This window comes from Cucumis sativus, chromosome 3, assembly GCF_000004075.3.
Source record: "Cucumis sativus cultivar 9930 chromosome 3, Cucumber_9930_V3, whole genome shotgun sequence".
Taxonomy (NCBI): domain Eukaryota; kingdom Viridiplantae; phylum Streptophyta; class Magnoliopsida; order Cucurbitales; family Cucurbitaceae; genus Cucumis; species Cucumis sativus.
The window spans coordinates 9885725-9903349 of NC_026657.2; the positions used below are offsets into that span (position 1 = coordinate 9885725).

General features: G+C 30.6%; 2 protein-coding genes across 2 annotated transcripts; one reads left to right on the forward strand and one right to left on the reverse strand.

The window, feature by feature from the left end:
* Nucleotides 1-3859: 3859 nt before the first annotated feature.
* LOC101202733 (VAN3-binding protein) lies at nt 3860-8282 on the reverse strand. The gene is made up of 7 exons (XM_011652656.2): nt 7829-8282; nt 7598-7732; nt 6241-6670; nt 5825-6130; nt 5372-5421; nt 4937-4994; nt 3860-4393 (listed from the first exon to the last, which is right to left on the reverse strand). Exons 1-7 carry the CDS (start codon nt 8069-8071, stop codon nt 4185-4187), a joined length of 1431 nt encoding a protein of 476 aa, XP_011650958.2. The 5' UTR covers nt 8072-8282; the 3' UTR covers nt 3860-4184.
* A 6498-nt stretch (nt 8283-14780) lies between these two features.
* LOC101202972 (protein IQ-DOMAIN 14) lies at nt 14781-16933 on the forward strand. Its single transcript, XM_004134075.3, has 4 exons — nt 14781-15417; nt 15509-15748; nt 15835-16461; nt 16604-16933. The coding sequence occupies exons 1-4, from the start codon at nt 15001-15003 to the stop codon at nt 16622-16624; spliced, it is 1305 nt and encodes a 434-aa protein (XP_004134123.1). The 5' UTR covers nt 14781-15000; the 3' UTR covers nt 16625-16933.
* The last annotated feature ends 692 nt before the right edge of the window (nt 16934-17625 follow it).

Sequence of the window (17625 nt, forward strand, 5' to 3'; positions counted from 1 at the left end):
TACAATTTTTCTTTTTTTTGGCAAGGTGTGAAATTATGCGTTATTTGTGAGGGGAAAAGTTTTAGGGAAAAAGAGTACTTTCAAGTGACTTAACTGGTTGAAACTCATTAATTCCTACCTGCCGCTTATGAACAGTTTTTTTTATCCAAGTATCTTCTTGCTAACTCATCGAATTATATTGTAGAAGATCTGCAGTGAGTAAAAAAATTAGTACTGAGCCCTACCGTTACTTGTTAACAATTTCATCTAACAGAATTGCAGCATCATTTAGAATAACAAGTAAAAATTTTAGACTACACAACTTCACTTAATTAACCCTGAAGAGAGAATAGAAAGTAGGTCTATGAATTATGATGATGCCAAATATATATAATAAATGACAACACAAAAAGCGATCCCTCAAACCTTAGGTTAGAGACACAGTTTCCTACACTAAAGTGACAAATCCAATTAAGCTTTGTATCCAGATTGCATATCTTAGGATAGTTGCATCCTCCCTGGAAGAACAAGTTTCTGTCCAGATAGCCATCTTGAGTGAACAATCAACTGTAAGGAGTCTTATTTTTACTTATTTCGTGTATTTACTATACTGATATTCGGTTCAGTGAAAGATACATATAGATTATTGAATAGAAATTTAGGAAATAGCAGAAAAAGAATGATTAAAAAGTTCACGTGTAAGTTTTGTTGATGAGTTGTGAATGAAGAATTATAGAAGGTATGAACAGTAAGATTTAAGTACAGTTTTGAAGTTTTGCAAAACACAAGATGAAGCGCTGTTAAGAAAAGTAGAAAAAGAAAAGCTGATCCAAAACAGTGAATCCTCCACCCAATTATCCCAACAAAACAAAACTTGATTGCTTCAAATTTCAATACAAAGTAATTTTTGAAATTCGGTTCATTTGCATCGGAAAACGTAAAGCCAATAAACCCAAAAATTGAAATTATTTATATACACACACACACACACATACCTGCATTTAAATGATTAAAATTCTGCATTTCCACTATTTTCCTTATTTCCTGCTTTCACACCCATACTTACAGTTACAACCAAAGAAAATATATAGCTTAACTCGCACAATCAACTCGAGATAAGAAAAAATTGTTCTCCACTCTACACTTTAAATCCAATGAACTTTAAATTTTGGAGAAATCACACCCTTCCTTCTCGCGGTAAGAAACTAAATTGTTGATTAGTTACATTCTTTTAAATTTTTGTTTATATACGGACTTATCAACCTGTAGCATAAAAGTATCTGGGATTTGTGAAATGTGAGATATTATAAATAGTTGCAAGGAGGGGAAGTGTTTTGATTTAAGAGCATAGAATGTTTTGATGAGAAATAAAATTGATGTATATGTGCATTTATCAATTATAAGGAAAAAGAAAAAGAAAACTTCAAACTTGGGGGGAGGGAATCGTGAAAAGGAAGGGTAGATGAGCATAATCTCAGTACAGAAGGGATGAGCAGAGCAAAGTTGAAAATTTTGTTACCACTTTTGTGGGTGAAGAAACTTTATGCTTCTCAATCATCACTTTTGCCTCTATTTAATTTGGTAATTAATATATAGATAAAAAAAAAAAAACAATGTCTCTCTTTTTTTCAAACAACAAACATGAGATAATAATAATAATAATAAGTAAATAAAGAATGTAAAAATATGAACTGCTCTTTCCTCAAAGCCCTACCAATTTGGTACCTGCAATGCAATCAGTTGATGGAGGGACAAAGTTGAATACCATTATGATTATATTATATTATATTACTTTTGATTCTTTGGGGTTAGAGAGGGGACAAAAATGGGGCTTGGGGACAGTAGGACTTGAGCTTTTTATTCTCTATTTCCTAATCATATTGCTTTGTTTGTCTAATTTTTTTAAAAAATTAAATTTAAATTTCCAAAATTTTGAATTAAATATTGATTAGAATTACAAGCAAATCATTTTTTTTTTTTTGTTATCTTTGTTACATCTTGAAGGAATAATTAAATATTATGTAAACAACTATTTTTAAAAAAAAAATACGTGAGACTTGAGTTTTATTTATCAATTATTTTCATAAACTTTTATGAGTGAGTTAATTTACTTACAATTTATAAGTTTAATTGTTATACATTTCAAAATATGACTTTGAATTTTATTTGTTAATATTTTACATGTTTATTGTAAAAAATGATCTAACTTTGATTTTGCATATTTGAGATTGATAAATTATACTACCTTGTATATCATTATATTAGAAATGTCTTTATTAGCAGATTCATAAATTAAATTATACTTAAACAATTGTTTTAAATTTTCGTTGACATTGATATATAAATCACAAAACTATGAGTGGATAATAAACTAATTTTAATATTAGTGAAATATTTATAATTTATTTATTAACTGATAAAATATCCGTGTGTATTTACAAGAATTTTAGTTTATTTAAAAAACACGTAATAACATTATTATTATTATTATTATTAATTATTTTGTTGAACACACATGTTTTCAGAATTAAGTAAAATTAAAAACGTAAAACGTAAAACAAAAAACCAAAAGTGTTATTTTTTTCTTGCAAGAACTGAAGTTAGAAAAAGAGGGTTTGGAGGTAGAAGTAGAGGGAACACAGTTGTCGTTCAAAGCTCAAAAACGTCATGTCGGTCTGACCAATTCCCTGCACAAACTTTTATTGTTTTTTTTTTATATATACATATTTCTTTGGTTTTGCTTTCGGCTAATAAGAATTATTTGTTTCCCTTTTTAATTTTACCAAATATATATATTAAAATAATTATTTATTTTAACAATGCTTGAACTGACAGTTTCTTTTTTTAAAAGATTAATTTTGTTCCGTGAAAATCAAAATCCAAGTGGTTGTTTCTGATTTCCAACGCATCCTCTCTCCTCTCCATCAATTCAATTACCATTTTCACCTCTCAAATTTCCTTTTAAGTCTTTCGAAATTGGGCTCTCCCAACTAATGTTTGGGCCTTTCTTTTGCCACTTACGGCCCAATGTTCTCTGAGCCCATTTTTCATCTCCAACCTCAATTTTAATACAAATGATGCATGTATGTCCAACAACATTTTAGAATATTAACGATACACGCACGTAATTAATAGACTATGTTAGAAATGTTAGTTTATTATTCATAGACTAATCTAGAATTGACACAATTTGTTATATTTATACGATTTTTTAAATTGTTAGTATACATTTAATTATTATTTCTAAAATTACTGTTTACCGTGAGTCATTGGTAGTTATAGTGGACTCTATAGTTTTTAATATTAATCAATTGATTTTTCAACTTAGATAAATCTCTTCTTAAAAATACCTTTTAGAGTGGTTCTATAATGATTAAACTTTAAAGTCACTTTTATTATTTCTTTAAAAGTACTTTCAAACACGTGTTAAATAATTCAAAAAACAATTTTGATGAGTGATTACAAATTTAAAACTTAAACACCAAATTAATTTTGATAGATTAAGGTCTCCATATAGATTAGTTTTGAATAGGAAAGAAAATGGTTTCAACCATTTTTAAATTACTCTCTAACATTACATAATATTACAAAATAGGAACCATACCTTAAATTGAACTTGGTTTATTTACTTTAGAATCTCATATATATTAAAATAAGAGGGATAACTTGTGCTGCAAGAAATGTGAACAAGGATCTAGATGTCACTACCTAAGATAAAGGTAGAGTTGTAGTGATCAACAAACATTGATTGTTAAATTTGATACTTTCTAAAGACATTATATATACAAATCTATGAGTGACTAAAGGAGGGAAAGGAGAATACAAATGAAAATAAAACCCAACACCAAAATCAAGAATTTGTTCCTTTTGGCATGTCTTCTTTTTGACTAATAATCTCAATTCCAATCTCAGTCTTAGAAACAAACTCCCCCAATTAAATTCATTTCACATTACATGAACACTTAAAGGGAAGAAAAAAAAGTACATTTAAAAAGGAAAAGAAAAAATAACTTATAATTCACAAATTGTCTTCCCCATTTAATTAAATTCAAACAAAACAACTTCATTCACATTTTCTTTTTACTCATCTCTGAGCACACACACATATATATATGTATAGATAAATATATATATATAGATATAGATTGTTTACTTGAATCTCTTTCACTTCAAAGGTAAGCAAAAAGACAAACAAGATGTGTAGTTCAAAACCTACAAAGCCTTTCAGCTACCATAAGAAGGAGCTTAGAAACTCCCTGTGTCCACATTTCATATTCTCTTTGGTTTCTACACTCGAATTCCACCACCCCTCGCAGCAGCGTTTTCAGCCCGAAGTAACGCCGATCCTCACCCCCCTCCAACAAGTGCCGCCCTGGCCATGCTGGAATATCTTTCACTACATCCACCACCAAGTCTAGATAACCATTCATAAGTGAGAACTTTAAACTTCTTAACTTTTTATCAGTAATAACCTTAGTCATATATATATATATATATGAAAAGACTAAATTGAAAAAAAAAATGAATGGTTTAAAATGGAAAAAGAAAAAAAAAACATCAAATTAGCATTTATAGTCACTAAGTTTCAATATGATATTATTTTTCACCAAATACCCACTTTATGATATTAATTTCTTAAAGGTTCACTGTTTTATTTTAAAATAATTGTAATAAATAAAGTTGAAGAAAGTAGATAGATGTTGAAAGTTATAAATCAAATTAAAATAAATCTGAAATTTGAATAGTAAAATTAATATTTAGTAATCTACATATATATATTCGAGGGAAAATGATTGGTTTGGTATTGTTTTCCAACTTTGCTGCGAGTGCTTTAAGCTTTCATTAATCCCCATGAAAGAAAGGGAGAAAAATCAATGAAAGAATAGGTGTTGTTCAAATTAGTAGACACCATATAGTCTAAAGATGTTATTAATTTAATGAACTAAATAAAACTTACTCTTTTTCTTTTTGGTTATGGTCCCTGCCACGTGTCTACTCTTCATCTTCACCACAACCTGTTTACAATCAATACAAACCCCTTTCACTTTCTAATTTCTCGTTTCCTTTTCATATTAATCTCACTACATCTACCGACTTTACTTATATATATATATGACGTTTAGTCAATCAAGTATTCCACTTTTACGTCATCTTATTTTTAAAAGCACATTGGTCGTTGCATACAATCAATGAAGAGATATTGTATGGTACAATAGATTTTTTCTTTAGAAAAATCTCTTTAACCACGTTAAAATTCGTTTTGATTCAATCATACACTTTAATATAGTCAATAAAAACCAAAATGAGCATAGGGTATATACTCTCATGTACTATCAATTTTAGAAACATTATATCATTACAAATTAATTGAATATATAGAATGAGCAAATACCTGATTTGTTCTATTGATATAGATCGAGACGAGTTTCCAATGAAGATCACCTACAAATTCAATAGAATATAAGGATCATTACTTTTATTTTTTTTGTTGAAGAGATTCATTTTTGTTTTTATAGCTGGATTATAAAAAATGTATGATTGTGCATATGAAAAAGATGATAGGATTTTGTTGTAAATATGATTGTATAAACAAATTAAATCTAAACATGTATAGGAAGAAAAAGAAAACATTCATGGTGCATGTTATTCCTTATTTAAATCCCACACTCCCACACTCCCAATCTCGTTTCTTTTTGGCTTTTTAAATTTGTGCTAACTCAAGGTTTTAAAGATTTGTTTTTAAAAACAAACAAAGAAACATAAACCTTTTCATTCATGAATTACAAAAATTATATACGATCATAATGTTAAAAGTTTGGGTGATTAAAAAAGAAAGAAACATTACCGTTGCGGGTACGTTTAAGTAGCTCACAGCCATTGGCAAGCAATCCTCTATAGCAAACATTGAAGAAACTATCTCCACGTTGAATTTGAAGATTTGACTGATCACATGCAGCAGCAACCGGTCCAAGCTCACCACTAAACTTTTGATTCATCATAATGCTATTAACATTACCATGGTTGCTGCTATCATTATTATTGTACCCAATGTTCGACGAAGCTCCTACCCCTTTCTCTATAGGAATTACTGGCGCTGCATTCCACATATCCTTCATCGCTCGAGACTTCAACGTCGCCGCTCCTCTTAATGCTATATCATTTCCATCAACACATATACACATTTTTAATTTTTCCTTTCTTCAAAAAAAGAAAAGAAAGAAAAAAGGAATGTTGGGCTCATAAATAAAAAGACAACACAACCTGTGGCCGCGGCGGCGGTGAGGGTCATGATATCGCCGGCGGACCTGACATTGACGGCGGAGCTAATAACGGAAGCAAGGTGATCATGTTCGGCTCCCATAGCCTCAGCGGCTTCCACACATTGAGCGGCAACCAAAGTAGCGGCGGAGGCCATAGCTATATCAGTCTTGGGAACATCTTCCCCGTCGTTGACACCGGTGGAAGAAGCAGAAGCAGAGGCAATGGCGGCGATGGCAGCGGCAACCCCTGCAACCGAAACAGCAGCATGAAGCTGAGCATTCTGAATTCTGTTTTCTTCTTTCCTCCTCTCCTTACGCTCCTTTAACCACCGGCCAACCGTCTTTCCACCACTTAGAGCGGCAGCAGAGCCGGAGGAGCCATTCACGGTGGCTCTCAAATGGGAACTGAAAGAATAATTGGAGCGGTAAAGCTGCACGGAATGTTGTCGATTCATTATTTTAGAGAAGATTAGGGGAGATGGGTATTTGTTTAATGGAACAAGAATTGAGATTCAGGATTGCCATTATTGGTTGGTAAAGGAAAACTGAATGAAATTGCTTTGACGGAAAACCCCTGTTTTTAGGAGATCCACCGGTGAACATAAAATCCTTAAGAATAGGTCTCTTTCACAGTTTCCATGGTTGATAACGTTTTAACCAATTTTGGTCCTCAAAATGTCAACTGTTTTTCTCTATACACACTCTTTTAATCTTCGATTTACCCATTTCCTAACCCCTTTTTTTCTTTCTTATTTTTAGTTATAAATATACTTCTTAATGTGTTTTAACTAATTCTTTTTTTTTTCAATACTAATTACTTCTAATTCAAAATGATTATTGATCCGTAGAAAGGTTAAATTTAGTAATAGAGACGAGAAAAAGGAAAATGTGAAAGAAAATAACATAAAATTTGAAGCTGACACCAGTTTTAATTATGTCACTTTGAGACAAAAAAAAAAATGTATCATTTGTTTAAAACTTTACCTTTTTCTTACTAAATTTTCAAAATGAATTAAAAAAATATTATAATCTTGAATGAAAATTAATATGTAAAACTAAGTGTGAGAATACTTTTTAGGTTTGATTCTAAATTTTAATAGAATGTTTAGATACAACTGATAAACTAAACTAAAACTAAAACTACGGCCCTCACTCACATTTCTACAATGGTGTAATTAAATATGAAATTTTAAGAAAATAACGTGACAGCATTTTTTAGTGGACTATAGTTCATATGCATGCAAGTTTCTTTTGTTATGAAAATGGGTTTGTGATGTAGATTGGAAATAGTCGTAAGATATGGAAAATGCGTAAATTTGTGGTTGGGGAGAGAGTGAGAAAGGGAAACAGAACAGAACCTTAGCGTCCAGCTCGGCGATTTCGGAGGGAGAAAACGGTGGGCTATCGCTCAATGAACCACCGCCGCTGTGCCCGGCATTCAGTGGTCCGCTACTATACGACAACCTACCGGAAGTCCGAGGAGATACGTCTTGCTACGGTACAACAACGACGACAAAGAAAGAACATAAAAAAATTTCCCAAATTTCAAAACACAAAATCAAAGAACAAATTGTGAATCGGGAGATTACCGAATGTGACAAAATACGATCCATAACCATTTGGGAAGTTTCAGAGGACGTAAATGAAAAAGGATTCATAAACACCAAGAACCCCTCCGCGTCGCCGCCGGAATCTTCTAAAACAATATCACCACCGCCGAGAGTGGTGGTCGGAACCTTGGATAAGTGGGTGGTGGAGGGGGAAACTCTCCAAGATCTGGATAAGAATTCCAAGGAGGAATCGAGAGGGGTGTGAGTGGTGGGGCGGGACATGGCGGCGGCGGCGGCGGCGGCGGAGATTGAGATGAAAAACAAACAAAAAAAACAAAAAAAAAAAAAGGGAAAGAAAAAGAGAAGAAATGAATGAATTAGGATTGAGTGTTGGTTAAGGTTAGGGGGAAATTTATGGAGAAATGTTTTGGTTTTGGCAATGTGTGTCTCTACTCTGTCTCTTCTCTACCACTTTATTATTATTATTATGATTATTATTGTTTAATCTTTGTGATATTCAATTTCTTGTGCTTTAATCTTAAGCTTCCGGAGGTTAAACTAACAAAACGATGTAACATATTCTCCATTTCCCCTTTTCTTCCTCAATATATGCAAATTGCCCCTCCACTTTTAGCCCATTCCCCCTTTTTTTTTTCCTTTTTTCAAAAAATATTTACTTCTAATTTTGAGACATTTCTAAAAATAACACAAATAAAATTATCACTGTATTTTCTAAGTTGCAAAAGTAACACGGATAACTCTTTGATATCCCTCTAGTAGTCTTATGGTATATCTAATTACTTTTCATATTTATCATATTTGCAATATGTAAAGAAAATGCCGATATGGACGGTTTTTTTATAATTTTTCTAATTATATGATACAACTTCTCTTAAATTTTATCGAATTTTTTGTTCTAAGTGACAAAATAGTGAAAAATATTCATAACATATAGAACTCATCATAGATTATTCTCCGAGTTTATTGCAACACATTAGTCTATTGGAGTTAATCAGTGAAAGTAAAAAAATTGTTTGTGAAAACAACTTAAATTTTAGATATAACCGAATCCTTAAAAAATAATGTACTTTTTACTTCTTTTGATCTATGATATTGAAGCTTATTAAAATATTGTCATCACACGAATGAGAATATAGAAACTATAAAAAAGTTAGGAACTAAACTCATGTTTGATGTAGTTGGTTAACATGTGCAATCATATCATGGCATGCCAAGTTAAGATAGGTTGCTTGATGTAGTTAAAAGATAATAGCTCGTGTTTTTTTTTTTCAACGTTTAGAAATGGAACTTTCTTTTTTCTTTTCCTTTTAGAGATTTCGTTCAAACCAAACAAGATTTTTGAGGGAAATCTACATACTAAGGAGTAAGGACGTTTCTTTATTGTTTTGAACTTTGGGTATACTTTTTATTTATCTATTTAAAATTATTATTTGGGTGTGTTTTTCAACGTTTGCCAATTAAAACAACACCTTACTTTGCACCACCATCATTAACAATACTAACTTAGTTTCTCACTTAGGATCCAAACATTCAACATAAGTGAATTAGTTACTCATTTAAATCCTAAACAGTGAAGTCACACTTCAAAAAGTTTAGCTCATTTCAATTTTATTGTTCGATATTAAACTTGACACACTCAAATTCAGTACATGTTCGTCTATATATATTGTATCAAACTGGGGAATAAAAATTGTAGTTGATTTCATCACTTTATAACTAAAACTCAGTATTGGGCTAAACACATTGTCTGTCACATGCAAACAGAATTATATACGGCCCACAATTGAGGTTTTTCTTCTTTTGGGCCTGGGCCCATAATAATGATCTCCAATCTTCAGTCTGGACTCTCCCCATGCCCTTCATTCCTTAAATTAGGCTAGATGTCGACATAAATTGGATTGGGCCGGTGATTAAAAATCTGACCGAATACAAAATGTGAGAGTGGGACATGCCTAATAAGTCAAAAGCAAATGGGCTAAGCCCATGTAAAGCTTATGAAAATGGATATTTAGATATTAATTAGATTTTCAAAATTGTGTAACTTTTGGAATATTTTGGAGAGAGAAAGAAGATTCATCCAATTACATTATACCGATGATGTGATGTGCTTTATATAAAATTGAAGTATAGAATAAAAGTTTAAAAATGTTAATTTGGGGGGAAATGGGTGACATAAAATTAAATGGAAAGAAGGAAGAAGTTGGTGGTGGCGGTGGGAGAAGAAAACATGGGAACGTGAAGGAGATCCCACACCATATATCCTCAACAACAATTCAATTCAATGCTGACGCGACACTCTCCATAATCCCCCATACCCATTTTCTATTCCACCCTCTCTCTCCCTATCTATATTTTAACATACATCTGCCTCATTTTAGTCCATGTACCATTTCAAAATATCTCCTACTAATACAAATACTTATCTTTACTTGTATACCATTCATTATACTCTTATCTAATCGATGTAAAACTTTCATTGCATTATAAAATTAGATCCTCAAATTTCATAAACCTATCAATTTAAATCATCAACTTCATAAGTGTATCCATATAAAACATAAATGATACACTTGTGAAATTTTAGGGCCTTGTTTGACAAAATTATCAATTTCTTCTTTTTTAAAAATAAAAAATAAAAACATATCTACTTCAATATTCCAAACACTCATTTAACTTTTGGTTGTCTCAAATTTATAAGACAAATACATATATAATGTTTCAAAATATAATCAAAGCATTATGTTTGTTTTGATAGTGAAAAACAAATCATAGCAATATGGGAAAGATGAGTGGTGGAATTAACAATATGAAAAGTTGGTATCTTTTTCATAAAATATTTAGAAAATTTTGAAATTGATCCCATCCTTTAGATGAAATAAATAAGACCAAAAAGAAGAAGAAGAAGTTTGTACCTTTTTAGACTTGTTTTCTTGTCTCTTGAAATTTATCATATTATGCCTTTCTATCTTAAAATGCCAAACAAATAAAAGAAGGGATAAATTAGAGAATCTTTAATACATGTGTAATTTGTAGACTATGAAGAAAACATGTTTAGAAGCAACTTTAAAATTATTTAGACTCAAAATACATTGAAATATTTGATATGACAAATGTATTGTATTTAAAAATACAAGTATTCTATAGTTGTCTTAAACCATAAAAAAAGAGAATACTTTAGTCATTTCAAAACCAATTACAGTTTAAAATTATGAAAACACTACATTATTAGAAAATTGTTTAGTAAGGAAGCTAATGGGTAAAAAGATATAAGAAATTAGATGCATTTACATCTCACTTCCATATTGTTGCAAAAATGTTGTTGCTTGTGTGTGCTGTCATCATATGCTACACTAAGCTGATTTCCTTTCTATTGTACAGATGCCATTTGTAAGGACTATGATTTTTTGTATACCAAAGTCCTGTAAGAAGATGTAGAGTATTTAAGAGTGTGTGAGTTGTGAATATCATATAAGAGGGTTTTAGGAAATACAATAGAGAGATTGAAGTATGGGATTTTTTGTTATTATTATTTCTCAATATTCAATTAGAATCAATGAACCATTGTTCTTTTAATTCTTAGTTTTTACTTTTGTATTTAGATTTCAATATTTATACTCACTTCTTTTATCTTCCATTTAATTTATCCTATTATAATTTAGTTAGCTTTTTTTCTTTTGCTATTTTTTAATATTATTCATATTACTAAATTGAAAGTCAATAAAATTTGAATTAATAAAATACAAAGATCAAATAAAAACTTAAATATATCAAAGTTATATTTAGATACATTCAAAATTAGAAATTCAGCGACAACCATTAATTAATAATATACATCCATTGACTATGTCTCACTCCAACGATATGAAGTTGTATTATCAATCTCCTTACTTATAATCCTTTTAGTATAAACTCACACTTGACTCATCTCGTTTACCTATTTCGAAACTAAGTTAATTAATTAACCTTCATAATTCATATCTAAATTTAATTCTTAGAAAATGGTGAAATTAATAAAATACAATGAAATGAAATAAAGTAGAGAGACAAAAAAGAAAAAAAAAACAAATATAATTATGCCCTAATTAATACCTTTAATTTAATCTTGCACATGGATACATATTTGATCTCCATGTGGTGAGCACCTAAGCATATATAAACCAGTACATATTAATCGAATCTACAAATCAATCAATCAATTATTTATTTATTTATTAAGTTTTTCTTTCAGATTCCCAAGTTTAAATTTCATATAAAACTAATCAAAGTTACATTAATGAGACTGTTAAATACTTAATTAAGATTAATATATATTAAAATTGCAAAAAGTTATTTAAAAAGATTATCTAAAAGATAATGTTTATGAACAGAAATGTAACACAAATCCGTGTAGACGTAAGAGAAGATTGGTATTATATTATTTAAAGTATAGTTTGAATATAATTAATGAATATTCAGAGATGAGATTAAATATGGGAAATTATTGCTTCCCAAAGGCAAAACAAAAAGTTCAATGGGGGGAAGCACTTTTATAATATATAAACAGACCATGTGATTGCCAACTAATTGCTGTTTAATTATTTATTAAATGATACAAAAGATTAATACACTGTTTTTTTTTTCTTCTTTATCAATTAAATTGTGGTATATGTGTGTTGTCAAATCTCCATCATTTTCAATATTCATCACATCATCCAATAATTTCATTTCTTTTATTCCAATTTTGTTTACAACATTATTTGTTTTCATTTGATGTATAATCAATTAAATCTTATCTTTTTGGTCTTAGGGACCTTCTTGTTTTATATTTTTCGTAACTTTTAAATGTTTTTTTCTTTCATATTTTAAAATTTATGCCCAAGTTTGAATTTTGTTCTAATTGTTAAATTATGGCAATCAAATTAGAATCAACACTTTTTTAATAAATATATATTTTAGTTTGGTTTTTTATATTTAAAAATAATTTATAATTAAATTAAATCAATGAAAAACTCTTACTCTTAAGTTGAACATGCCCTACAATCTTACATGCATATAAGAACTATGCATGAACAAGTTGATTTAAAAATAAAAACTATAACCGATTCAATGGTTAGACATAAGTTTTAAGTAATACATCATAGCTTTCAGTATAAATTACTTTTTTTTTTTATCAACTTAATAATATACATACAAATTTTTAATACAATGACTATGAAAACAAATGATCAAATTGATGACTCTAAGAAAGAATGTCATGTCAATTACGTATGAGTTATGCTCGTTTTAATTATAATAGTTTAGATAGGTCAAGCCATCAAACTTAGATCCATATAACTACATCCTTTATTAGATGGTAAAATTAATGAATAATCAAGATTTATGTTAATGAAATGACGTTTTGGAATGGATGCAAATGAAATTCCCTAATCTATTAATTGAAGCAATTGCATTAATTGGTCACATCATAAGTAGTTGAGATCTTACATATAGATTGTTTTCCTAAAATGTTGGGAAAGAGTGACTTTTCTTTTTCTTCTTATTTTATTATTATTGTTATTATTTTGGAATAACTTATTTCATAGTAAAAGAAAAAGAAAAATCATCTCTCTCATAAGAACCACTTTGACCATTCCAATCCACCTCTTTTACATACAAAGTTATAAGATATGCCACCTCAACTCCTTCCCATTCACCCTACAAAATCATTTTTAGAAACACTATTAATTATTAATTTGACACATTCTAACGTTCCTCCGGATTAATTATCACTCAATTAAACTTCTTTCCAACTTTTAAACTTTACAAATATTGTTCCTAAATCACCTTTAACCCACCCTAAACTTACTATAATCTTCTTCTTCTTCTTCTTCTTCTTTTCCTTTAATCAAAATATTGTTTAAATATTTCTTAGAAATCAAACCATCATCTAAATTCAGAAATATTATAGTACTCTTGCGTTTAATTTAAATTATATTCCATTAGGAAAAAGAACCCATCTCATTCTTACTGTAAATTCATCCATCATCTAAAATCAACTCAATTCAAAAAAAGACAAAAAACTAATTATCCAATAATAATTTATCCCTTTTTTTAAAAAAATTGTTTCTATTTTTTGACGTATATAAAATGATGATAGAAACTACAAAGAAGTAATGGGCAGCATCACCGCACATGATTCGCTAGAGTATTTTACAAGAGTAGCCATGTTCTTTCAAAGCTTTTACCTCCATTTTTCTTTCTTATTTCAACAAATATTTAAATCATGTTTTCAGCTTCCATCTCAATTTGAATGGACAATAATTAACACTAATAAAATTTATATATTTACACAAAAAACTTTATTAAAACGAAAAATTTATTGGGTGAAAAATTGTTACAATCATAAAGAATAATTTTCTACAAGAACGCTCTCTCAAAACTTTTTGGTCACTCTTACATTTTTTCTACCCAACTACATACTATGAAAAGAATTTAGTTAGAATTTCCTAAAGGTTTAAAAATGTTTCTAATGTGGGTAAGTTTTTTTTTATATGTATAAATCTAGAGCCACCTATTTTGTCATAAACTCACCACTAATGGTTCATTTGGTTTAACTCTGGTTGGTTCAAAATAACTTATTTTTAAAATTAAATAATTGAAATTTTTTTACATGGCATACAAAACTCAAATGTTTTAAAAATTTTATACATTGAACTAAAATTGAATATGAAATTTAGAGACAAAAATGGAATCAAACCGATTAAAATGTTAGAACAAAGATAGAAATTATAAACTGGAAATTGAAAATCAAATATCTGTTTTTATCATAGAAAGCCACCAATAATTATTGAATTGGTGTAAATGAATATCTCACTTTTAATACAAACATAGAATAAAATTAATAGATTAATCATTGTTTAGGAAAACAAAAAAGAAAACCCAATTGGCAATAGAAATATATTTTATTTTATTTATTTATTGAATTTGAAGTAATAATATGAGAAAGCCAAATACAAAAAAGAAGAAGAAAATCAAACAGGAGCTTTCCACTTTGTTTCATCATCACAAAACGCTTTCGCTTCCATAAATTTTATTACGAGTAATGACAAATCAAACAACAGACAAATGAAGCCCACAGAGATCGATCATCAAACTGAAGGCCGCCATTTTCATCTCTCAAGAACCTAAAGCAAAAACCACAAATCTCCATTTCTTAGAGAGGAGAAACAAAGATGGGGAAGGCCGGAAAATGGCTCAAGAATTTCCTCTCCGGCAAGAAATTCGACAAAGAACATTCCCAAATCTCAAATCAGATATCTTCGGTTTCTTCTGAAAATACAACCACTCCGGTTTCCACTCCCAAAGAGAAGAAACGATGGAGTTTCCGGCGACCATCTCCGACCAAGGATGTGAATCCGCCAGAGTTGAATGTTTCTGTCCCTGCAACACCACCTGCCACCACTACGTTTGACATGGAAAAGGAACAGGAAAAACACGCAATGGCAGTGGCAGCTGCGACGGCGGCGGCAGTGGCAGCTGCACAAGCTGCCGCTGCTGTGATTCGTTTGACTGCAGCGTCGAATGGGAAAGTTAATGCGATTGAAGAAGCTGCTGCGATTAAAATCCAATCCGTTTTCAGATCTTATCTGGTATATATATAGAAACTCAAAATGTTCCCCTAAATTGACGATTTCCAAATTGAAGATTTGAAGCAATTGTGTGTTGTCATTGAAATTTCAGGCGAGGAAGGCTCTGTGTGCTTTGAAAGGATTGGTGAAATTACAAGCAATGGTGAGAGGCCATTTGGTGAGACAAAGAGCCACCGAAACTCTGCGATGCATGCAAGCGTTAGTGACGGCGCAGGCCAGAGCTCGAACACAGAGGATAAAAATGGCGGAAGATTCAAAGCCCCCTGCCCATCAATGGCACTCATCCCACAGAAAATCCTTCCAAGAAAGTCGAATAAGACAACCCCATCAAGTAATTTTCGAATCCCATAAAAAACTGGATCAGTTTTTCATAATTCGTTCTTAGCGATTTGGTTCGACTCTGTTTTTCTTATGCAGGAGATGGACAGAGAAATGGAAGAGAACATAAAGATCGTAGAGATGGATTTAGGCGGAAGCCTTAAGAATCGAAATAGCTACAGCCAATACGCCTATTCGAATCAAGAGAACTATCGTCTCTCGCCGGCGCCGTCTGCGATGACTGACATGAGCCCGAGAACATACAGCGGCCATTTTGAAGATTATACTTATGCAACAGCTCAAAGTAGCCCACAATGCTTCTCCGCCATGGCAAAATCAGACCAGAATCGACTCCCATTCGAATTTCCCAGATCGGAATATGCAGAATCTTTGTCTTACGACTACCCATTGTTCCCAAATTACATGGCGAACACGGAATCGTCGAAGGCGAAAGCACGGTCGCAGAGTGCACCAAAGGCTCGGCCGGAGTCGTTTGAGAGGCAGCCGAGCCGCAGACGGGCATCGGTGGAGGGGAGGAACATTCCGAGGGCAGTGAGAATGCAGCGATCGTCGTCACATTTGGGCTCTGCAGCTCAAAACTACGGTTATCCTCCGTGGCCGATGAAGCTTGATCGGTCGACGGTGTCGCTTAAGGACAGTGAATGTGGCTCGACATGCTCGGTGCTTACAAATTCGAATTATTGTCGATCCATCGCATCACATGAAGTACGTATTCATATTCGATAAAGAAAAATACTAGCTTTAATGCATTTTAGATCATAAAAACAAAGTTTTCTTGAAATGTTTAGTTTAACTTAAATCCCATTTTGAAAGTAAATTTTCTTTGTTTGTTTTTGTTTTGATGCAGGTTTATGGAAACAGGTACTAACCAAGATGACGAAGAAATTAAAAAGAAAAATAATAATAAACTAGAGGAAAGCTCTCCAAATTTCTGACCTTTCTTTGATTCTTTTTTTCTTTTTTGCTTTGTGTGTGTGTGTTTTGTTTTAGATTTTCAAAGTACACTTCTCAATGTATTGTAATTATAATTTGTAATAGTTTTGTAAGTTTGATGGAATTTATTGTATCCTTTGTGTTTATAGAACTAAAAACTCCCTTCTTCTCCCTCAATTCAAATTAGTAAGTTTTTTTCAGTAGAATCATCATGAAGATGAAAATATAACCTTATTTATATCAATTATTGTGGAACTAATGTCACTTGGACAATACTTTTCATGTTCAAACTAGTATGATTTTATTCATCTTTCTTAGTAGTACCCATCTTATTGTTTAAATTATGCTTAAATTTTTTAGATGTTAAAAAATTTAAATCTTTACCCAACCTATCTTATACAAAAAAAATAAAATAGTTATTTAATTTGCCCAATATATAAAATGTTGTTGATGATAGAGAAACTTGTTGCTTAACTTTTCATTGATTAGAAAAGTTATTTCTTTAATTAATCCTTTCCATAAATCTATTTATCTCTCCTAAAAAGGTCATTAAGCTTGGATTTCGATCCACCAACTTTCTATGTTATGCAGGGTAAAATTAAGTTGGTGACTATAGATATAAGTGCTCAATAATAATATATCTCAACAATAATTTACGCCAATTTTTCCTTTTTTTTGTAAGGTCGAGAGTTTAAACATTCTTACTCCAAAGGAAAGTAAAATAAATAAAAATCATAATACATTTAATTTTTATTAAGATACAATTCAATATTTAATTGTGTAAATGACCTACTATTTCTTTAATATATGAGACTTTCCCCTCTCATTTCTATCTATTAAATTATGTTTTATATTTTTTTATTATTGTTTTCGTACTATTTATATACAACTTACTTCATCCTATCTAATCAATTAAAAGCATTGTCATAATATATT